We start from the raw sequence: 24,858 nt of genomic DNA, 5'->3' as shown, positions 1-24,858 counted from the left end.
GAAATGCTAGCTGGGGGCAGAGTCAAGATGGCGGCTGGAAAGCAGGGACTTGCTTAAAGCTCTCCAAACACATAAAAAATGGCTCTGAACAAATTCTAGAACTGCAGAACCCACAAAATAGCAGAGGGAAGCAGGGCTCCAGCCCAGGACAGTCACTGGATGGTCACTGGGTAAGGTCTATCGCATCGTGCTGGGAGCAGAGCACAGCAGGGCCCAGCGTGGGCTGCACCTAGACCAACCAGACCAGGAGCCGGGCAGAATAGGCCTTAGCACCCTGAATCAGTGAGCTATGGCAGTTACCAGACTTCTCAACCCACAAACACCAAAGACAACAGAGAAGGTTAGTGGGAAAAAACTGCAGTCGGCCACCACCCAGGGGCAGCAGAGGTGGTGCACCTCTGAGGCTGCTTACAGAGCTACAGCTGCAGTTGCTTCTGGCCCCAGGCCCACCTGTTGGGAGGGATTAAGTGGCGGATCAGAGCAGGAGTGCAGAGCCTGCTTAGATCTGAGTCGCAGTCCAGGTTGGCAGTTCTTGGGGGAAGGGGAGCACTGGTGTGGCAGAGCTTGCTATGTAGAAACAGCTCTGAAAACAACAGTGTAGCCCCTCAAGCTTGGGAAAAAGTACTCTCTACTCTACAAGAAGTCATACCTTGACGAAAAGCTCAAAAGTCAAGTAGCTGGCTGTGAACATGGCCAGGCAGCAAAAACGGTCTCAGATTCAGACTCAGACTTTGGAATCTTTCCTTGGTGACAAAGAAGATCAAAACATACAGCCAGAAGAAGTCAACAAAGTCAAAGAGTCTACATCAAAAGCCTCCAAGAAAAAAACATGAGCTGGTCTCAGGCCATTGAAGAGCCCGAAAAGGATTCGGAAAAGCAAATTAGAAAAGTAGAGGAAAAATTGGGAAGATAAATGAGAGTGATGCAAGAAAACCATGAAAAACAAGTCAATGACTTGCTAAAGGAGACCCAAAAAATACTGAAGAAAATAACACCTTAAAAATAGACCAACTCAAATGGCAAAAGAGCTCCAAAAAGCCAATGAGGAGAAGAATGCCTTGAAAGGCAGAATTAGCCAAATGGAAAAGGAGGCCCAAAAGACCACTGAAGAAAATACTACCTTAAAAATTAGATTGGAGCAAGAGGAAGCTAGTGACTTTATGAGAAATCAAGATATTATAAAACAGAACCAAAGGAATGAAAAAATGGAAAACAATGTGAAATATCTCATTGGAAAAACCACTGACTTGGAAAATAGATCCAGGAGAGATAATTTAAAAATGACTGGACTACCTGAAAGCCATGATCAAAAATAGAGCCTAGATATCATCTTTCAAGATATCATCAAGGAAAACTGCCCTGATATTCTAAAGCCAGAGGGTAAAATAGAAATTGAAAGAATCCACTAATTGCCTCCTCAAAAAGATCCCAAAAAGAAAACTCCTAGGAATATTGTTGCCAAATTCCAGAGCTCCCAGATCAAGGAGAAAATACTGCAAGCAGCCAGAAAGAAACAATTTGAGTATTGTGGAAACACAATCAGAATAACACAAAATCTAGCAGCTTCTACATTAAGGGATCGAAGGGCTTGGAATATGATATTCCAGCGGTCCATGGAGCTAGGATTAAAACCAAGAATCACCTACCCAGCAAAACTGAGTATCATGTTCCAAGTCAAAATATGGGCTTCCAATAAAATAGAGGACTTTCAAGCTTTCTCAGTGAAAAGACCAGAGCTGAATAGAAAATTTGACTTTCAAACACAAGAATCAAGAGAAGCATGAAAAAGTAAACAAAAAAGACAAATCATGAGGGAATTACTAAAGTTGAACTGTTTTGCTTACATTCCTACATGGAAAGATGATGTGTATAATTCATGAAACCTCAGTATTAGGGTAGCTGAAGGGAATATACATACATACATACATATATATATACACACATATACATATGTATGTATAGATATATGTGTGTGTGTATATATATATACATATATATATATACACATATATATAGACGGAGGGGCACAGGGTAAGTTGAATATGAAGGGATATTTAAAAAAATAAAATCAAATTAAGGGATGAGAGAGGAATATATTGAGAGAGGGAGAAAGGGAGAGATAGAATGGGGTAAATTATCTCACATAAAAGTGGCAAGAAAAAGCAGTTCTGTTGGAAGAGAAGAGGGGGCAGGTGAGGGGGAATGAGTGAATCTTGCTCTCATCAGATTTGACTTGAGGAGGGAATACCATACACACTCAATTGGGTATCTTACCCCACAGGAAAGGAGGAAGGAGATAAAAAGGGGGGGAGATAGAAGGGATGGCAGATAGGGGGAGGAGGTAATCAAAAGCAAACACTTTAGAAAAGGGACAGGGTCAAGGGAGAAAATTGAATAAAGGGGGATACGATAGGAAGGAGCAAAACACAGTTAGTCTTTCACAACATGAATATTGTGAAAGGGTTTTGCATAATGATACACATGTGGCCTATGTTGAATTTCTTGCCTTCTTAGGGAGGGTGGGTGGGGAGGGAAGAGGGGAGAGAACTTGGAACTCAAAGTTTTAAAAGCAGATGTTCAAATAAAAAAGTTTTTACATGCAACTTGGAAATAAGATATACTGGCAATGGGGCATAGAAATCTATCTTGCCCTACAAGAAAGTAAGGGAAAAGGGGATTGGGGGGGCGAGTGGGTTGACAGAAGGGATGGCTGACTGGGGAACAGGGCAATCAGAATATTTGCCATCCTGGAGTGGGGGGTAGAAATAGGGAGAAAATTTGTAATTCAAACTCTTGTGGAAATCAATGCTGAAAACTAAAAATATTAAATAAATAAAAAGAAATGCTGATATTAGGCAATTAGTAACTGTTTAATTGAAATAACATGGCCAATGTCCCAAGGCCAGTTAGTGACTGAGTGACTCAAACTCCATCTCCTATGCTCTTGCACCCTGGGTCACCTCTCCTGAAACACTTCCCTTGGGTCCTGATGGACATTGGAATCAATTGTTACAGCAGAGATGAGGGAGACATTGGCCATGGCTTTTCACAAAACTATTCCAATTCACTCAGACTGACAAGTGATGAAGTCAGCCTTGTAAGGTGACTCTTCTTCCTCCCAGCCCTCTGTACTGGTCACACCACACCTGGAGTACTGGGTGCAGTCTTGGATCCCACACTTTGGGACAGACAACATCACACTGGAGAGTGTTCTGTTGAGGGCAGGCAGGATTGGCAGGGGGCTTTCGACCTTGCCGATGGAGAAGTTACTGAAGGAATTAGTTTAGCCTGAAAGATGCCAGAGGGACGTGACATTACCCAAGTTTTCAAATTTATCTAGGGTCATTGTGTAGATTAAAGCTTAAACTTCTGTAGCTTTAACAAGGGATCTGTGCCTACCTTGTATCATGGATGCCACTGGCACATGGACCCATTCTCAGAACCACATTTTTGAATGCATCAAATGAAATACAAAGGAAATCAGGTACACACCAGGCTAAGAAACCAGACACAATGATACTCTGAAGGAAGTAAACACGCACACACACACCCTGAGCTCCTGAAGGGAAGAGGGATCACTTTTTTGTGTTCCTTGCTCAGGTCTATAGCCATAAGACTGGGGCTTAGAGTCCCCACTCCACCACCTGCCAGAAGGTTTGGGCAGAAGGGATGATTGAAGAGGATCGTGAACGCTAGGAAATGTAGACTCTGGAGGAACCACTAGGGTCATCTCACCCATCTTGTCCCAACCACTTAAAGCCATTGCTTCTCTCTAAGCTTCCAATAGTTTCTATCTGAATCAAGCAAGTCTCCTGCTGCTCCCCTCTGCAGTTTCCCTGACCCAGAACAATCCGGGCCGACAGTTCCTCCTTCTGAGCATCCCCCTGAGTTAACATTAGCAAGGCTTGGCTATATTCAGCACCATCAATCATTCACCTCCGCAATCAATGCCTCTCTAGCCCATTCTGTTCCTCTTTAATCTCATGGTCACTGACCCAGGCCAGGCCCTCATTACCACCCACCTGGACCACTGTCATCTCCACTAGTAGGTCCTCCCACCTCCACTTTTTCCTCTGCAGTGCATCCTTCCTTTGACTGCCAGACTTGCATACCCATCTGCTCCCTCCAATAGTCTACCAAATGAGGAAGTACAAACTCTCTTGCCTGGCGTTTAAGGTCCTTAACAATATGGCTTTATCTAGCCTTGGCAAGTCAACATGTAATGAAGTCACAAGCATTGATTAAGCACCTACTATAAGCCAGCTACTGTGCCAAGTGCTGAGGGCACAAAGAAAGGCAATAAACAGTTCCTGCCCTCAGGGAGTTCCTACTCTTACACAGTGCCTCTCTCCCAGCTTCCATCTCCCAGCCAAACTGGATTGATTCATCACCATTGCTAACATGCTCTCTTTAATCAACCAAACAACAGGCATGTATTGTCTGTTAGGTGCTAGAAGCTGGGGATATTGAGACAGCAGTGAGACAGACCTTGCCCTCAAGTAGCTTACATTCTACCTTGTCTTGGTGTATGCATCTCCGTTAAAATTTTATCTAGCTCTTAAGGCCCAGCTGCTCCTATTTCCATGTAGCCCTACTGGATGGTCCCAGTTGGCAGGCAGTCTCCCTTTCTATCAGTTTTTATTAAGCACCTACTATATGTCAGGCACTGTGCTAAGCAGGATAAATGGGAAATAATTACCAGAGGGGAGACACTCTTTCCCTGCCCCCAATCCTCCTATCCTCCCAATTTTAATAGGATCTGCTTCCCTGGTCCCACCAACTCTTTCCAGTTCTGGAAGTTAACTGCCATTCTCATTTCCTCTCCTAAGCTACTCCACGCCAGTAACTTGACAAACCGAAACATCCTTCATTGGCCATCACTCCCCTAGACATCTTATCTCCCCCCTTTTAGAATGTACACTCCTCTAGTGCAGGGGACTGTCTGTTTTCTCTCTATATCCTTGGTACTAACACAGTGCTAGGCACACATCACACGCTTAACAAACGACTTCTCATTGATTCACTCATTCTCGTGGGGACTGCTTTTCAGGGATGGGTTGGCCTATACAAGCACTGAGGTTCCTTCCTTCTAAAATCCCGATTCTCTGTTTATTTATACTCCTCTCCCCATCCCAGATGAGCCCCACAGGTGTCACTCATTTCTAACCAGAGTGCTGCCCTTAGGAAGCAGGAGACCAGCCTCGACTCTCATCTCACTGGTTCCACCAGGCACTTTGAGCCTTGGTCTCCTCAACTGTAAAATAAGAAGTGTGATATTTCTACAACCTACTTCATGGGGTTGTGGTTAGCCAGGTGATTCAGAAGCCTCTGAGTGCCGTGGACACTGCAGCAATCACGGAGACAGAAGGCCCCTGTGGTTCGACAGAGCGCAGTCTGTGAGCCAGTTGTTCATTCTGGTCCTCTGGGCCTGCCTGGGCCAGTCTGTGGGCCAGCAGCCTGAGGGCCTCTCAGCACCACTACAGACTGTGCCAAAGATGGCACCCACAAGCCCACCTTTCCAAGGGGGCTACCCTGTTCCTTCTGAAAGTCGTGGAACAAAATAACGACGAAGGAGTTGTGGCCAGAACACAAATTTATTTGGCATTTAGATGACACAGTTCTCACAGCATCATGAGGAGGACAAAAAGATTAGTGCCAACTGGACAACAAAAAACAAACAATTCAAACCCCCTCCATGAAAGCAAGAAAGAAGTCTTCAAGATGTCTACAGTGCCCAGTGCCAGTCCTACGGGGCCTTTCAGAGAAGACCAGAAGCCCTCCTCCATGGCTGCAGAGTATCGCCAGCTCCACAGGGGTCAGGGCACCAGGGGAGGGCAGTGGCAGCGGCAGCAGCAGTGATCCCCTTGCTCTCCAAACCCCACCCCCAAACAAGGGCAGAGTCTGGCCCTGGGAGTGTGTGAGGCGTGATGGCAGGTGGACAGTGGTGAGTGGAAAGCTGGGGGATCCTACTTCAAACAACTGAGTCCATTTTGTGCAGGGCAAGTGGGGAAGAAGGAAAGACCCTGGCCCTTACAGGACCATACAAACTTCCCCTCCCCTGGTGAGGCACTCAGTCAAGTCTGGAGCCTAGATCCTTGGAGCAGGTGGTAATTTTCAGAAGGGTAAGAAGAGGGCCAATGGGCATCCTGCCCAAGCCTCCCCATTAACAGTCATGGGACTCTCAGCTAGTGCGTCATGTGGAAGCATCTTCTTCTGTGGACAGAAAGCACACTGGACTCCCAGGCTTGACCCATGTGGAAGCTCCTGTACAGACTTCACTAAGCAGAATCTAGTCCTCACTCTGAGAAAGGGGGCAGGATGGGGTACAAGACTCCAGTGGCTCTCTCCAGGGGGTGGAGTCACATGTTCACAGACAGAAGCCACACAGACCCTGTCAGTTCTAGGGTGAAGGGTGGCCACCTGTCACAGAAATTTGGAGATCCCCTGGGAGAGCCATGCCCTAGCAGTCCTATGGATATACACCCACTCATACACTCTCCTGCCTTCATACCCTGGCTGGCTCAGGGTAGCAGATGGGTACATGACAATGGGGCAGGGCAGGACTGGGCTAGGTGCCCAGGCCCTCAGGCCTCAGCTTGGAATGAAAGGCACTCATTTGCATGGCCTCAGGAGGCCTTGGGGCTCAGGCTGTGGCTAGAAGGTTTGTGGGGTTTTCTTGGGGGGAGGGGTCCTCTAATGCTGCCTCTACTATCCCAGACCACATGAGGAGTCTGCCTGCCCAGGAGCTGAAGCCACCAGAATATAGAATTAAAGTGTTGACTGACAAGAAGTCATTTCATCAAGTGAAAAAATCAGGACACCCATGCCTGAGTATTTCTGAAAGTGTAGATGCCAGTGTTTTCAAATGGCACTGCATTGTGTTAGAAGTGAGGAAGAAGTCTCTATCAAAAACTACAAACGACCCAAGGAGGGGCTGGGCTGGGGTCAGGCGAGCTACGAGGGAGATCCACTACCTACAATACTCCAATGTGTAGAAATGCGTCTCAACTCCGGGCCTGGGTCCAGAGCAGCTCCTTGCCTGGCTCTCAGAAACAACTGTGTTGGCCTAGGCTCCACCTGCAGGCCCTCAGGTACGTAGGGGACGGCCTCTCTCAGAGGAGGAGCAGACTTGGGCCCACCTTGGACAGACCACCTTGGCTTCCCTGCTTGGGGTAACCCAGTAGTCTGGAGTTGAAAGCAAACAAGGTGACCAGGGGCTTTCCTTCCACTTTGGTTGCTGTGGATCACAAGCACTGATTTCTGGAAGGAACCTGAGAGGTCAGATAGAGCAGTGAGCGCCCAGTGTCTTCCTGGTTTAAAAATGAGAAAGCATCCATCTGTCCAAAGGCCTGGGGGATGCAGGGCAAACACAAGGGCGTGTGAGGGGATGATATCACTTCCTCATTCTGAAACACAGCCTTTCTCTCTTCCCCAGAAACCTCAAATAATATTCCGGAAACACCAACCAAAAGCTTTTTGTCTTTAATTAACAACTAGAATGAGGGATTCAATGTGCAAGGCTGCCATCATTCCTTTTTTAAAAAACCTAACACTTCCCCCATCAACTGTTTGGCAAGAGGAGGGAAGGATTCTAAGAGCAGACCTGCCCCGACCCAGAGAGCGAGAATCCCCAGAAGCAGCAGCCAAGGCTTCCCTTGCTCAGGTCCCCAAAGCCATGGGGCATGGGGTGGCTATTAACAAGCTCTGCTTAGGGCAGGAGCCCCCAGGTGGCACCCATCCCTCCTTACACAGAAAGAGAAAAGGAATTAAAAACATGTTCGAACACACCCACAGGAGAAAAGCTACTGGGCTCCATCCACACTAGAACAGGAGTAAACAGCCACAAGTGACCAAGGAACCCAGAGAGGAAGGACCAGCTGCAGGGACTGTCCCTACCTCTTCTCTGAGGTGACAAGCCAGTATGTGAATCACTGAACTGAGACTGAATGTGAACCCACAAGGCGGCTGGTTCTGGCCCAAGGAAATATGGCTGAATGAATGAATGAATGAATGAACAAACAAACGAATGAATGAGTGAGTGAAGGCCCAGTGTGGTTTCACCCAGCAACACTTGCTCCAAGACTCCTTGGTAGGTTCCTAGCTGAGCCACCCCAGGCTTCTCTTCCTCAGGTGGGCATCCACCGTACCGTGATCACACCCGCCCACCCACACAGACACACACCCCTGCACCCACACACACACACACACATACACACACACACACACACACACGCTTGACCACCCATATAAAACTAAAGGACATACAATGTATAGTACATACAATGTATAGAAAAACGTATAGATGTGCTCAAAAGTGCACAAGACCCGCTTTATTATTCCTACTTGGGCCACATCTGCTGTCCACAGGCTACGTCTGTCTCTGGCCAGCCGAGTGCCTGAAGCAGGGCCATGAGTGACAGGTCACCAGGCCCAGAAACCCCTCTCCGTGCACTGGGTGCTCATGACCAACAATACACTGCACATGGTGGCTGAGGAAGAAGGAACAGGCCCAAAGGGGCAAAGCTTCCCAAGGTGGGCCCAGCATGTGCTGGGAGACAGAACCCTAAGTGTCTCACCCACGTGAACAACCACAGAGCCCTGGATAACCTTCGGCCCCGCCCTGACGGGAGACAAACACATAGTGCAGCTGCCCATGAATCCCCTGCCCCCAAGGTTACTAATGAGGTAAACCACTAACCGAACTGAAGGTGAAGGGAGAAGCAGGTGGGGACAGACACCAGAGATCACACTGCTCGAGTTGAGAGCCTGAGAAAATACTGAGAGGTCTGGGTCCAAGTGAAATACCATCTGGGGCTCACCCCTACGATGCTCTTTGTTTTAAGTGGAAAGGGAGCCCCCCATCACCAAGTCTCCCAAACTCCCCGTCACCCCCTCACCCAGTGGACTGAAGCCTACACACATCTTCTTGGCTGCTCTCCAGTCCCCTGAAAAGCCCCCCTGGATGGAGGCAACTCCATCCATTTCTAAGACCCTGCCCCCCCCCTTCTGCCCACTGTCGCCAAGGCCTCTTCTTCCAGAGGCGTCAGAAAGGGCAGCAACTCCCCCGAGCAGGATCCTCAAGGGTTCGTGGGCAGAGGGCTGAGCGTGGGAGGAGAGCCCTCAGTTTCCAGAGGTGGCAGCCAAGGCTGGGGAGCCCACAAGGGCATGATGTCACCCATGGAGGTTCTGCACAGACCAGGAGTACAAAAGGCACCCTGGATTCACACCATGGACCCAAGTCAGCCTCTGCTGGGACTCAGGCCACTCGCCCTCCCACAATGAGACCGCCTGCCTGCCTGCCAAAGTCGATAGGCCAGTCTGCAGTTTGAGACCCTGGCAGAGAAGCAATTCTATCAGCAGGCCAGTTCCCAATGGGCCATGTCCTTTCTTTTGATCTGCTCGCACCCAAGCAGGTCTGAATGCAGGAACACATTCTACCATGTGGGATGCAAGAAAGCTAGCAGGCATCCGGCCCTTCTCATTGTGCTCTGAGGTCCTGGCTCGCAGGGCTGTGCTCTCCTCTGCCCTGCTTGCTCAGCCTGCCATGGGGATGCTGGACAGCAGCCTGAGGAGGCCAAAGCCATCTATGTGCCAGCGTGCCTGCTCTCACCAGCCTTGAAGCCTGGGGATCTCCAAGCACTCCGTGCACCTATGGCCCCCGCATCCAAGGCCTCCAAAGCCAAACCTTCTGCAAATCCCCTTCTATTCCTCTGCCCGTTCAAGATGGAGACACAGACCTGGCAACCAACACCCTCACCCCCTCCCCCAGGACCTACCTGGTCCTAAGCATCACCACACCCCAGCCAGCCCCAGCTGTGGCTGTCCTGAGGACATTTCCAAGTGCTATATGGGAGCAAGCAGTGCAGGTAAACCCTGCCCCTTCCAGCCCCTGGCCTCGGCCCATTTGCTACAACAGAGAGCCCTGTCCCTCTTCCATGACTAAAGAAAACAAGCCAAACCCAAGAGCAGTGACCAAAGCTGCCCGAGCTTCTTTCCTCTCTTCCTGCCTGATGAGGAACTTGTGGCCTTCCTCTCACCCAGCCCCCTGGACCCTATTTACATGATAAACCAGGTGGTGGATGCACGGTGAGGGCAGAGCCAAGCCCAGCACAATGGGGGGGCGATGCCAGCCTGGAAGAGAGGGCAGAGCGGGCAGAGCTGTTTCTCTGTTAGTCATATGCAAACAGTTGCTCCAATGATTCATGACCAGCAGGCTCTCGGCTCACCACCCCTTTATACAATGGTGTTGAGAGAGCAGAGGCTGGGGCGGCTGCCCCCCAGAGTTTCTACTGGCCCGTTCTCACTCAGGGGTGTGTCCGGAGGTACAAGGAGGGTGCTGCTATCAGCTGAGTCGTCCAGTTCTGCTGGGGAGGGCCCCACCAAAGGTGGGAGAGGCCCCTCGGGGAGTCTGGGAGAGGCATCACTGTCTCCTAGGGAGGGTGGGCTGCTCTGAGCTGGCTGGGGGCAAACGCCATCTAGGAAAGAAGACAGACTGAAGGTGAAGAAGCAAAGCCGCTGCGCATGGCAGCATCCCCAGGCACCTCAAGGCCCTTTCCCATCTCCCCCTGCCTCCCTCCAAGGCCAGCCCGGTTCAGCCCTGGCAGAGAACCATGAAACATCATGGAAAGCCACGACAGCTGTCCCAAAAGCTGGAGACCCACAAGGAGCTCGGCTGGAGCCGCAGGCTAAGGGCCTCTCTTGTCCCCAGCTTATTCCTCCACCTCCTTTCTTTCAGGGTCCACACCTTCTCCAGCAGGAGCATTTCCTCACTGACCCAGGTCCCCTGGCCCCTGACCCTCAGGAAGCTGGTGCCCAAGTGAGAGCCACACAGTCCATCACTGTGACCACGCTGCAGGCCTCTCCAGCATGGCTGGCCCTTCCATGGGCAAAGCCTTTGAGAGCCTTGACCTCCATACCACAGTGAGGCTCTTCCACAGGGGAGGAGCCTCCCAACTGAAAATACTGTTTAGCGAGCACTAATTTTCAGCCATCAGAAAACAGTGTTTGCCCACCCTCTGACTTGTGGAAGTGTAAACGAGTGTAAACCAGAAATAAGGATGCTGGCCCCTTTGAATAAGGGTTCACCCCAACCTGGCCATCCCTACCAGCTCACCAAAAGGAGATTCCAACTCCAACTGCATCCTGGGAGGCAGGAGACTGGGCCTTCCTCTCAATGACCCTGCCAGGCAGGCAGCGCCCACCCACCCCCTCATCTCTGTCTACTACTACCACGATGCCTGGTAAAGAGAGGAGCCAGAACCTAGAGCCACATCTCATGACTCCAAGGAGGCTGTGGTTCAGTCATTTCAGTCGTGTCTGACCCTCTGTGACCCCATTTGGGGTTTTCTTGGCAGAGACACTGGAGTGGTTGGCCATTTCCTTCTCCAGGTCATTTTACAGATGAAGAAACTGAAGCAAACAGGGCGAAGTGACTTGCCCAGGGTCACACAGCCAGTAAGTGCCTGAGGTCACATTTGAACTCAGAAGATGAGTCTTCCTGACTCCAGGCCCAGGGCCCTGTCCACTATGGTGCCCCCAGCTGCCCCAAGAAGAAAGTAAATACCCCCAAACATTCACCCCCTTGGTAAGCCCAGCCAGGCCAACTTGATTTTTTTTTTGAGAAGTCAGAATTAATGACTCTCATTGTCCTGTAGCTGTCCATCCATTCAGGGCCACCCACTATCCCAGGGCTCCCTGAGCAAAAAGGGCTTGTAGTCTGAACCCTGATCACCTTCTGGCCTGGGAGTGAGAGCCTTGACTCTGCTGTGAACCTTCAGGGTGACCCTGGACAAGTGACTTCACCTCCCTCTGCCCCATGTCCCATCCTCAAGGCCAGAGGATTCCTAAGCATCCTTCTATCTCTCAAACTCTGCCCTTCAGCTTTGTCTGCAGGGACGAAGCCCAGTGGTGTGGCTGATGGGGGTGCTCTCCAGACCAACTCCACTTCCCATTAGACAAAGTCTTGGGAGCATCGGTCAGAGGCCAATGCAGGTGCACACCCTGGGAACAACCCTACTTAGAAAAGGCTCCTGAGGGACGGTGTTTAAAGTGGGAAAATGTGTTTACATCTGGGAGAGGGACAGGGAACAGGAGACAAACTGAAGCTTGAGAATAAATACTTGCCCACATGCCCAGGGCATTCCCCCCAGAGGAGGAAGAGAAGGGGAAAGAAGAGAAAGGGGGAGGGGAGAAGAGGAAGGAGAAGGGAAAGGAGCAGGGAAGAGAGGGAGGAGAACAGGAAAGGGAGGGGGAAGAGAAGGGGAGGGCAAAGAGGAGGGGAGGGGGAGGCAGAAAACAGAGGGGGAGGGGAAGAAGAGGGAAGCAGGAGGAGAAGGAGGAGAGGAGGAGGGGGAGGCAGAAGGGGAGAATGAGGAGGAGGGGGAGATGGAAAAGGAGGATAGTTGCTGCAGAGGTTGAAGAAAGCTGATAGGAAAAACAATTAAAAGCACACATTCCCCGCCTCCCCAAATCCTAGATCCCTTAGAAAACCACAAAGCCGAGTGGTGAGGAGAGGAGGCAGCACCTGGGCTGGTGCAGAGCATGTTGTTGGGGTCGATGGAGGCCTCATAGGGTGGCGGGGGGTCATCAGGATGCTGGATGTCTGGGTACTTGTAGGCCGTGTATGGCGGAGGAGGGTCGTGGAAATGAAAGGCTCCGCCTTCTCCATCGTCAGAGAGATGCAGTGGAGTAAGGCCTGTCCCAAAGCCATCAGGACCATAATCGAAGCCTGGGATCCTCCGTCCGAGGTTAAAATGATGCACTGTTGGAGAGACAGGGAGAAAGGTCAAGTCCTTCGCTACCCAGCCCAAAGACTCTGCTACCATCACTGCCAAGGAGGCAGACCAAGCCTGGACAGTGCAGGAGCAGGGTCAGAGTCTCCTCTGACCCACCAGCACACTCCTCTGTGACTGTGACATCCCTCCCCCATTAGACTGTGAGCTTCCTGAGGACAGAGTTAGGCTCTCCTTCAGCTCTGTATTCACAGCACGGACACAGGCTCTGGCACCCTCTAAGCTCAATCTAAGTTGGTAGAATTGGAATTAATGGAGCCGAACTCTCTCTGACATAGTTTTGACTGATATTTCACAAGAACAATCTTAACCCCTCCTCCCAATCCTACACGCACACACACACACACACACGAATACGCACACACACAAGTTTTAGGCTTGTCTGAATACTTCCTCATCTTGGGATTCTCTTACAGGACCAAAGGTCTAGAGCTGGAAAGGACCTTAGAAAACTGAGAAAAAAAATCTTTGCAGCAAGATTCTTGGATACGGGTCTCATTTCTAAGATACACAAGGAGCTGACTCAGATTTGTAAGAATAAGAGTGATTCCCCAACTGATAAACAGTCACAGGATATGATCAGGCATGTAAACATGTCCTAAGTCAGTAATTAGAGAAATGCTAATTAAACAATTCTGAGCTTCTGCTTCACACCCATCAGACTGACAAGGTCGATAAAAATGGAAAATGACCAACGCTGGAGTTGTGGGAAAACATGCACATTACTGCACTGCTGATGGAGCTGAGAGTTGGAGCAGCCATTTGGCAAAGCAACTTGGAACTATGCCCCAAAGGCCATTAAAAATTGTGCACATCCATTGGCCCTGCCAGCCTGCTATGAACTCTGTGGTCCAAAGAGATCAAAGAGGAAAAGGAGCTGTGTGGTCAAAAATATTTACAGCAGCTCTGTTTGTGATGGCAAAGAATTGGAAACTGCGGGCAAGAAGCCCAAGAATTGAGGAACGGCCAAACAAGTCACAGTCTATGAATGTGATGGAAGGGGACAGTTTCAGAGAAACCTGAGAAGACTTAAATGAACTGATGCAGAGGAAAGGGAGCAAAACCACAGGAACAATTTATACAGGGTGTCCCTAAAGTCTGGACACATAGGAAATCTCATGAACCGTTTCACCGAAGACTCTGTGGTGGTTCAGCAACTTCTTTTTCTGGGGTATGCTAAAGGAGAAGGCGCACTCAATGAAAATCAGAGACGCAACACACTTGATCAAACGCATAAAGAGTGAATGTGCTAAAACTGACGGCGATGCGGAGTTATTGCATCGAGTTCACATGAATCTTGCAAAGCGCATCAACCTTTACATCACAAATGACGGAAATCATATTGAAGATGTTATTTGTTAATATCCCAATTAAATAAAATGTTGTTGAAAATTTCACTCATTTCATCTCTTGAAAATATGCATTTTTGCCTATGTGTCCAGACTTTAGGAACACCCTGTACAACAACATGGTTGTTGAAAGACTTGGGACCTCTGATTAATGTAAGGACCCCCATGATTTTAGGAGGCTCACAGTAAAACATGCCACTGCCCTGCTCCAGAGACACAGTGATGGGCGCAGAGGGTACAGGAAGGCTTACAGTTTTAGTCTGGGGCATGGCTAATACAGGAATTTGTTTTTTAATACATGTGCATATATAGTTCATAACAGGTTCTGCTTTTCTTGCCTTCACCATGGGGAGAAGGGGAAAGGAGAGGGAAAGAATTCGGAGCTGAAAATGAAACTGAATTTTAAAAAATAAAATGAGATGAAACTGAGAATTCTAATCCAGATCTTCAGACTTTGGAGCAACAGACTTTCCAGTGCACCCTGATATTCACCCCCTCTCACTAACAAAGACCAAGAGCCCAGAAGAAGTGAGCTTTACCGAGTTCAAGCAGTAGGCCCAGCCTAGAGGCTGAGGCAACAGTCCCACCCCGATCGATGTTCCCAACTTCGAGTTCCTCTGAGCCTGAGAAGGCCAGCCCCACCACCCCAGTGGAGTCTTTGGCTCACCCTATGGGGTCCCTTGGGTCCACCCTATGCTTCCATTTTAACCAGAGATCATCATGTACCTGCCTCCTCAAGGGCAGTCTCTTTGTATCATCCTGGCGTGCGTGTCCTGGGTCTGAAGGAAAGGCCTGCTCCCCTTGGGAACTCTCTGCACCCTTCAAACACACTCAACCCCAAAACTGGGTCTACTGCTCCCTGGCCTTCTAGACCAGCCCCTCTGGGTCTACCTCTCCCATCCTCTGCTTAGCTGGGGCCTGAGACACAGCTGTACTAGATGAGGGAGGGTAAGTAACTCAAGCAGGCCATATTCACCAAGGGCCCAATGCCAGGCCTCTCCCACTATGCCTCCCAGATGGGCCCCTCAACACCAATTCCCTTAGCCACCTGAACTGGCTTAGTATCAGAAACTAAAGGACATGGCATCCACCCCATCCTGCTCAGGAAGTGATAACCAAATAAGCGGCCTATGTGGGGACTGGGGCATGGTCCTCCTGTTCTGTGGTTAACAAATATTCCCTGTGATTTGAAGTTAGAATCGGACTCAGATGGCACCTAATGAGAAGTCCTATCCTCATGCAGCTCAGCCCTGCCCTTCCTTGTGCCCAGTCCCAAGTTCCTCTCCACCTCGGGCTCTCCAGCATTCTGGAATCTCTATTTTATTTTGTAAATAAAATGGTATTGCTATATTTTGTTTATCTATCACCTACATCATCCACTGCACTCTTCCCCCCTTTTCTGCCCAGAAAGCCATTTTTTGTAATAAAGAACAAAAGAAAAAAAAAAAAAAGAAAAACAATTCAGAAAAACTAACTAACAAGCCAAAAAAGGCACTTGCTGCGCCCCTCTGCCCCTGGCCCCCCACCTCTGCTCTTCTCTGGGGCCAAACCCAACCCTTCTCAATCTGCCACTTCTGTCTTCACAGCCTTGTGGCTGCTCTTGCTAGCATCCACGTGGGTACCATGGCTTGGCTCACTTCGCTTCCCATCAGCTCGCTGAGCTCCTTGGGGCTTCTGAGTCTCAGTGGAATCTCTGGGTCCAAGGATGGAGACAACATCGCTCCAATCAACTGTCATACGCTGTCCCTCCATCAGATGCCTCTTCCCCTCACGTTTCCATCTCTTGGGCTTCAGAAAGCCGTCTGCCCTGCTGGCCGCAGCCCTCCTCCCACATGCCTGCCCTCAAACCTCCCTGCCCCTTCCAGATCCCTGCTGCCAAGTTCAGTCCACTGCTCTGTCTCCATTCAGATGGGATTCTTTACCAGCTTCCAGGCAGGCCCCCTCCACTTTCTTTCCCAAGGAGGGCAGTCCCTCCTCACAGCCAGTCAGCCTCCACAATACTTATCCTTAGAGACTTCAACGGAGGCCCTGATGTCTCTGCTAATGCTCCTGCCACCGTCTGAGCCTTCACTCCACGTAGCAACACACAAGTCTCGCCTCCATGACCCAGATGGCCAGCCTTCCCCCATCTGGCCGCAGCTCGCTCCCCTTCTCTCTCTCAGCACGCCTACGGCTTCCCTCCTTCCGCTTGGGTGCCACTATCCTTCTGGGGACCCAGAGTCATTCCCAGTCCTTGATTCACCTCCTACATCCAACCAATTTCCCTATCTTGTCAACACTGCTGGCCTCCCCCTCTCCCCACACTTCCCTCATTCAGGCTCTCAATCCTCCTGCCCATGCCCATGCCCCTGCCCCACACAGGACGCTGCCTCGTGGATAAGATGCCCACATCTACACTTGGCATTCCCCTTCACTCCTCCCTGCCCCTCCGGCGGCTCTGCAGCCGAGGCCACCAGGCCCTTGGGTGGGGATCTTCTCCCTGCTGCCTTCAGCTTTCCTTAGACTGGAAGCTCCAAGAAGGCAGGGTTGTCTTTCTTTTTGTTTGAACTTGACTCACCAGCACTTGGCACAGTGCCTGGCACATAGTAAGCACTTATTGAATGCTTGCTGCCTGACCATCCCAATCTGGCTCCAATCTCTCCTTAGAATGAACTTCACCTTGCTCGCCCAACGGTACACTTTCTGGCCCCCAGCATGCTGGACAGTACTCTGACTGATACCTCGGCCCCTGCTGCACAGGCTACCCCCGATGCCCATCACTCTCGCCTGCTTCCCTCCACTTCCTCATCTCTGTATCCCTTCAAGGTACAACTTCACAGTAGAGGTCTTCCCTCAGTAACTCGGTCACTGGCGCTCTCCCACCCCAAAATGTCACAGATTTACTCTGCGTGGATTCTGTCTTAACTTATCTGTGCATCCTAGAAAGGAAGCTCCTTGAGGGCACAGACTAGATTGTTTTCCTTTGTGTCCCCAGGGTCTTTTCGCTGATGTTTGTTACATTGAGAATAGACGAAATGCTATTCAAAGGTTGGGAAGGACTTGACCGCTCTTCCCCTCTCAGCCCCCTGGAATCTTTCTGAGGTGGCCGCCATGGCGGCCACAGGCTACTTACAGTTTGCACCAATCAACGACTCAATGCGCTCTCGGCGTCTCTGTCGCAGCCGATGGACCATGAAGAGCAGCAAGGACAGGATGAGGAAGGAGGAGATGCAGCTGACGATGAGGCGCATCCCACTCGCCATGGAGTCAAACAAGCTGCTGCCATCTGTCATCCAAACAAAGTCAGTGACTGCTGGCCAAGGCCTGGGGGTCATCCTCTCTCTCTCTTTCTCTCTCTCTCTTGCTCTCTCTCTCTCTCTCCCCCTGTCTCTGTCTCTCTCTGTCTCCCTCTCTCCCCCGCCCCCCACAGACACAGGTCAGAGACATGTCCCAGGTGGGTACCCATTGAGACCAGCGGACAGCACTCCTGACGACCACTCGCTTCCCAAGGGCAGCAGAATGGCGCTAGGCTTTGACCCAATCCCCACTGCAGAGGAGCCCCATCCCAAGGGCTGATAGCGCAGGACCAGCCCCAGGTTCTCACGGTCCCAGCCATTCTGCTACCCCAGTCATTAGTGATCCTCGGAGTGCCAACGAGCGCTGGGCTCTTAGCTGTGGCTTTGCCCAAACACTCTGCCCTCCCAGAACAATCCATGGGGTCTCTAGGAAGCCTCCTCTTTAGGACTGTATTAGCAGCTCCCATTTCCATGGGGAGTCAAGGCTCATAAAGTATTTTACTGAATTATCTTCATCATCTTTAAGAAGAGGATGTTAGACTAAAGAAAGAGCTTTTCACCAAAGGGAGACATGAACAACAGGGTGTTGGGGGAGGGGGACGTGGTATCACCTCTCGAGATGCTGCAGACTTAAAGGGGGGCACCTCCAAAGAACTGGCCAACCAGACACTTCTCTGAAAACCCAGGCCCTGAACCTATTTCTGGCTGACCAAAGCCTCCTGCCACAGCCTGTTTTCATCAAGTACATTATTAATGTGCCTTAAAAGCAACGCCGTGCTCCTTCACAGGGCTCTCCACACTATTTATAGCTGCCCTAGAGAAGGACGGCACATTTGCTGAACACTGTGAGGGCCTGGGCCCCTTGGACGCTCTACTCAGCCCCCCACCTGCCATCCCTTCCAAAGCTGCGCTGCTCGGACTGCCACTGCTAACACCCTTGCTCTACAGACTGTGTACTCTAATAAAGATGCAAACTTCTATCAGAAGAATCCTGTGTCCTGAATGACTGTAAAATCTAAGACATAGTGCTATGCAGAAAAATCCCTCCAAACAAATGAAAACCCAAGAAAGAGTTATGCCCAGGGACAGACTGGCAACTGTGGGCCCCATGCCTCCTGAGCATGCTCTGTCCACCAGGAGCAGTCCCTGTGGTGAGAAGGCCCAGGCTGATGGGTGGACTGACTTTGGGAGTCCTGAGCTCCAGCAGGGCTGGAGCCGGCTGAGTGTCCATACCGAGTCAGCTGCCGACAGGGTGAGCTACCAGGAGCCGGGGCGCTACAAGGTGCCTAAGGAGGGGCAAGCCAACCTTGATCAGAAAAACAGAGGTCAAGCCTTCCTGCTGATCAGTGTTGAAATTGGGCCCAAGAGTGGCTGCTGCATATTCAGCCTGGGTGAGATAGGGAGACCCAGTCTAGAAAAAACAAGAAAGCTTTGTGGTATTTCTCCCTACTCCTGCAGCTTCTTACACTGTCTCCCATCTCCAAATGGCGGGCCCTTCTGCCATGTTTTCACTCTCCTGGCCTCTTAGCAAACCGGACTGAAGCAGCATACTTGGCTGGTGGGTGTTACCAACTAACCTAAGCTGAGTCTACTGTACTCAAACAGTCCCTGACATCTGCTGCCATGAATCAGGCCACACAAAGCAGTGTCATCAACTCTATGAATGTAGAAGGCCTAAACAGCATGTGTTTACAAGGAGGGACACTGTAGCTGATGTGAGGACACACCCAGCAAGTTGGAACCAGAACAGACATTGGGCCATAGAAAGTCAGAGCTGAAAGTCGCAGGCAGCCACGTGGCAAAGACACTGAGTTCTCAGAATCACTTAGTGATGTGCTAATGCTAGGATTCAAATTCCCTTGTGGATGCCCATGAAGCTTCTGAAGCCTGCCTCCCTTCTCTTTCCTTGTTAACACAGGTCATCCATGGTGCCTCCCTCATTCTTCCCCACCCCACTGGATGAATTGACCTGGAAATGGCAAATTCTTTAGCCAGCCCTACCTCAGACCAACAACCCACCAGGTGTGGCAGTCTGGCCCACCGCCCCTTACAACTGGCAAAGACGCTGAAGGTGAAAGTCATCAATGTCAGGGAGGATGTGGGCAGCCAGGAACACCAATACACTCCTGGCAGAGCGATCCCATGATCCCCCAATGCAGAAAGCAAAGTCCAATTTATACTCAAATATTCGATATCAGCAAAAAGCAGAATATAAAGGATGTGGCTATTCTATTAAATTAACCAATTAGCAAGTATCTATTAGGCTCCTCCTATGTGCCAGGCGCTTCATTAGGTGATGGGAAAATATAGACCAAAGTGAAACCACCCCCACCCCTTGAGGAGCTTACAATCTAGCAAGGAAACCCACAAACACACACACACACACACTACACACTCACTCTCAAAACAACGGCTGTATTGTGGCACATGAATATAATGCAATTATTTTTGTACCACAAGAACGAATGAATGAATGAAACAAGCATTTATAAACAATGAAGATGAACTCAGAGAAACATGGGAAGGCTTGTCTAAAATTATGATGCCGAGACAAAAGGGACACCCAGAGAGCAATCTGGAGCTGATGACGATGGCATAGATGAAGACAGTACTACTCCAAGACGCCAAGGTTCTGAAAGAGTACATGCTCCAAGAGCCCTTCCTGGTAACCGATTTTATAGGGTTCCTCCTTCCTTTCCGCTAAGCAATGGTGAACGCTAACTGCAGAACAGAACTGTAACAGGAAGTGCCAGGGGTCTGTGGGGCTTGGGATGTGACCCGTCAAGAACAAAATGGCTTCATTTAAAGAAAGAGTGGGCTTGGATGAAAGTGAAGAAATAAGGGTTGGCCCTGTGCACATGTGGGAGGGCCATAGTATGTTCTGACACAAACTGCTTCCCCAAAACATTCCCCATTCATGCCTCTTTTCAAATGGAAACAGCCCTAAATTAAGCCACAACCTGGGAATTTCAGAAAGAGCCACAGAGACCGTAGAGACCACTCCAGAAGGGGGAGTCAGGAGGCAACAAATTCACGTCAGAATCGGACCTCAGGCCTCCTGACACCCAGGCTTTTAAAGGCTCTATGAAGACATGCCTCAAAACTCCTAAAGAGGTGTACGTGGCTATCATTTCCCTTTCTTCCTGACAGAGAAGGCAGGAGGCCAGAGCTCACAGCTTCTGGAGGAGAAATGGGTGGGAAGCTGACATCAGCACCTCTGGGGAGGCGTGGAAATTCGTGGGGAGTCACGTCTGGCCCACCTGCCAGATTCTGCCTTGGAGAATGCCAGCCCTTCTAGAGACACCAGCAGCAAGCAGGGATGGGCTGCAGGGCCCATCTCTGGTGATCTCTCTGTAGATCATCACAAGGACCCTTGAGTGCAAAGAGCCCAACTGCCTGGCCAACGAATGAATCCCCTCCACACCATTCCCAACACATGGTCATCCAGCTGCAGCTTGAACATCTCTGTAACAGGGAACTCACTATCTTACAAGGGACTCGATTTGATTTTCAGAAATTATAACAATTATTCATTCATCAAGCATTTATTAAGTAATGACTATGTGGTAGCCTCTATGCTAGATACAAAGACAAAAATGAAACAATCCCTGTCCTCAGGAAGCTTATGTTCTACTGGAAGGAAACATGATGGTTGCCAAAACCAGACTGCTTTATTTATATTCGTAGAGAGAAATATAGATATATACGTGCATATAAAAAGGAGAATATCTGTGTATGTGTATGTTGTGTGTGCATACATACGTGTGTATATGATACACACACACACACACACATACACACACACACACACACACGCACAAAATGTACAAAGAGTAATTTGGGGAGGACAGGCATTAGAAATGAGGGGGGACCAAGACAGGTTTCCTGTAGGATGTGACACTTGAAGTTCCAAAATAGGCCAGAGCGTCCATGAGGCAGAGGTGAGAAGGAAGAGCATCAGAGGCATGGGAAGCAGCCTGGGCAAAGATACGGAGGCAGGAGATAGAATTCAAGGAGCACCTAATAAGGGCCAGGCATTGTGTTAAGGGCTGGGGATACAAAGAAGGCAAAAGTAACCGCTTCCAAGACTGTTGGGTGGAGACTCTAATGGGCAGAGACAACACGCAAAAACCCGTATACAGACAAGAGATCTACAGGCTAAGCTGGATGTGTACAGGACAGGCTGGTCGAGATGTCCAAGGAAGTAGGACATGGGAGACTAGAAGTCAGTGGAGAGGTGAAGACTGGAAAAATAAACCTAAGAATGATCTGCAGAAAAATAACCGCATCCATGGGAACTGATGAGATCACCAAATCAAATCTCACATTGTGTATGAGCAAAAGTGAGCACAGGCTGGTTGGGCTGGAAGGAGAGGAAGGGGCAGAAAGTCTGGAGACAAAGGCAGAAGCCAAACTGGGGAGGGCTTTGAAAGCCAAACAGAGAAGGCAGCACTTTATATTAGAGGCAAAAGGGAGCTCGTGACCTTTCTTTAACAGGTGAGTGACACGGTCAGATCTGTGCCTTAGGAAGGTGGATCACAGACAAAAGAAGCCCGAGACAGGGAGATCGACTAAGCTGCTGCTTCCAGAGTCTCAAGTGAGAGATGGGGAGGCCCAGAAACTGAAGGGGTTGGATGTGAGAGCTGTAAGGGAAGATAGAAGGGGGCGAGACTTGGCAACAACAGGACCTAAGAGGTGAGAAAACAAGAGTGAGAGTGAGGAGTAGAGGATGACACTGAGACTCAGAACCAGAGGCACTGGAAATATGGTGGTGCTCTCTGACAGAAATAATAAAGGGGGGGGCGGGGCGGGTCATAAGGAAAAGAAAATGAGTTCTGTTTGCACATGGCAGATTTGGGGTGCCTTCAGGACATCGCGTTAGAGGGATCCTGTGTGTGATGGGATCAGGAGTTCAAGCCAGAGGATAGGGAAATCTGGGAGTCATCTGCATAGAGACAATCAATAAAAGCACTGGAAACAGAGACAGAGAGAGAGCGAGAGAGAGGAAGGAGAGAGAGAAAGAGTGAGAAAGAGGAGACCAGGGGGGAGAGGGGAGAGAGAGAAGGGGGGAGGGGGGGGAGAGGGAGAGAGAGAGGAGAGAGAAAGGAGAGGAGAAGAGAGGAGAGGAGAGGAGAGGGGGGGTGAGGGGGGAGAGAGAGATGGAGAGAGAGACAGAGACAAAGACAGAGAGACAGAGACAGAGAGAGAGGAGAGAGAAAGAGAGAGGAGAGAGGGGAGAGACAGAGAGAGAGGAGAGAGAGGAGAGAAAGAGAGAGAGACAGAGAGAGAGGAGAGAAAGAGAGAGAGACAGAGAGACAAAAAGAGAGAGGAGAGAGACACAGACAGAAGAAGAAAGGTCTTTTCTTCAATTGAGCTGAAATCTGTTTCCCTCCAATTCCTAAGCCACCAATACGAGCTCTATCCTCTAGGCCAAGCAGAATAAGGTAACTACCACTTCTGCACAAAGGACCTTCAAATAATTGAAGATAATTCTATTATTTGCCTTTCCTATCCTGTGCCTCCAGACTAGGCTAATGATCCCCAAGTTCTTTCAACAATTCTTCAAAGGAGACAGGCCCAAGTCCTCCCATCTGGGGACTCTGGCCCACTACCCAGGAAATGAAGTCTAACAAGTCTATTTGGGAGAACACCCAGGGTCTACCAGGGGACTGCACACACAATGCTGAGCCCACACCAGCTGCCAAGAGGAGCCTGCCACTGGGACAAGACAAATTTCCTCGGAAAGTTCCAATACATTTGCATTAGAACACTCTAATGACACACCCACAGCTGCAGGAGAAGCAAAGAAGGCGTGGGTGCCATAGGAGCTGTCCTGAAGTACTTGAAAAGAGCTGTCTTGTGGAAAAGTAGATCTGGGGGAGGGGGAGCAGGACGATGAGGAGAGGCAGATTCAGGGGGTGTCAGGAAAAGCTCCCTAACGATCAGAGCTGAGTCACAGGACTGGCAAGATGGCAGATGAGCTGCTTTCTGGGAACATCAACCGCAAAAGAAAGAAATTATTCACTAGATGTCGAATCATTCTAGTTAGCACAGGAGAAGACAGAACTGCACCCCAACCCACAAGGTAAAAACCTTATCAATTAACTCAGTAGAATTTTAGTACCTAGAGGTCTAACTCAGTGCCTTCCCCTGCCCTCCAGCCTCCATACACCAATGGCAAGAAGCTCCCAAGAGTGGCAAGTGCTGATTCCTTCCAGAGGAGGAACTGGGCAGGATGCCCTAACCCCCTTAACCCCAGGTTACTCAGGGCTGGGACCCAGGCCAATCACTCCCACTGGGAGGAGGCCAAAGAAGCTTTCTGCAGCCTAGCTTCAGGGTCTATTCACCAAAAAAAAAAAAAAAATGGGGAAGGACCTTGAAAGTAAATGAAACGCCACAGACATCAAGAGAAAAATCTCCAATAAAAACCCAGCCAATAAACAGATAAACAATGACGACTATACAAAAATGAAATGGCTTATCTTAGGAGGTGGTACATTCCCCCTCCCAAGGGGTCTTCAAATAAAGTACCTTGGCAATCTGAAAGTGCTATAGAAATGAGTGAGCAGGGGTAGCTAATATTGTTAGATGATTCCTGGACATATGTGGTGTAAGCAGGCTCTAATATATAACCAATGAGGCACTCTGTAGAAGGACATGGATGGTATGATAGGCAGAAAAGGGGGGGTGGTCAAATAGAGAGTGAAGGATGGCATGGAGACAGCCAGAATGCTCCAAAGGTACCTCCTGATGACAGTGGAAAAGCAAAAAAGGCCTCCAGAATTTAGGGGGTGGACCCCATGTGGCCAACTTATGGGATGGTATGGACAGACTACAATCTGCATCACTGAAGGGAGCCCCAGAATCAAGGAAATCATACAGCTATTTGACAGTATTTCTAGACACTGGGTTACACATCAAAACTGTCTATGTGTCTATTTACCAGTAATAACAATTAGATGAAACTTACCTTAACTATCATTACAACAGATTGATGGATGGGTGGATGGATGGATGGATGGATGGATGGATGGAAGGATGGAAGGATGGATGGAAGGATGAATGGATGGATGGCTGGATGGAAGGAAGGATGGATGGATGGAAGGAAAGAAGGAAGGAAGGAAGGATGGATGGATAGATAGATAGACAGACAGAGACTGAAAGACAGACATATAAATAGATATATACGCACACATAGAGATAGATAGACAGACACCTGTGACAGACTCAAAGGACCAAAGAAAGGACTCTTTTATCTTGGGTATATCCTCTCTGGTGGATTTATGAAGACATGATCAAGAATCACACAAGATGAGAGGAGGGAGCCCAGAGCCATCCAAATTTCAAAGTAGAAGTTCTTGATTTCTATTGGTGAATTCTGGTGATATCTCCCATTAGATGAGATGTTCTTTGAGGGTAAGAATGACATCTTCCTTGTTCTGC

General features: G+C 49.5%; 1 protein-coding gene across 4 annotated transcripts in view; it reads right to left on the bottom strand.

Moving 5' to 3' along the window:
* Positions 1-5,575: 5,575 nt before the first annotated feature.
* The window catches only part of DGCR2 (DiGeorge syndrome critical region gene 2), a 99,059-nt gene continuing 79,776 nt past the window's right edge, over positions 5,576-24,858 (bottom strand). For all 4 annotated transcript variants that reach the window (XM_036757783.1, XM_036757790.1, XM_036757798.1 and 1 more), the window contains 3 exons: positions 17,253-17,405; positions 12,524-12,760; positions 5,576-10,475 (listed from right to left, as the gene is read on the bottom strand). In XM_036757783.1, coding sequence (XP_036613678.1) covers positions 10,234-10,475; positions 12,524-12,760; positions 17,253-17,405 — 632 coding nt within the window. In that variant the 3' untranslated portion in view covers positions 5,576-10,233. The remainder of the gene's footprint in view (positions 10,476-12,523; positions 12,761-17,252; positions 17,406-24,858) is intronic.

This window comes from Trichosurus vulpecula, chromosome 1 (assembly GCF_011100635.1).
Source record: "Trichosurus vulpecula isolate mTriVul1 chromosome 1, mTriVul1.pri, whole genome shotgun sequence".
NCBI classification, from domain to species: Eukaryota; Metazoa; Chordata; class Mammalia; order Diprotodontia; family Phalangeridae; genus Trichosurus; species Trichosurus vulpecula.
The sequence above is the reverse complement of the archived record's forward strand: the minus strand, read 5'-3'. Positions and strand labels throughout refer to the sequence as shown.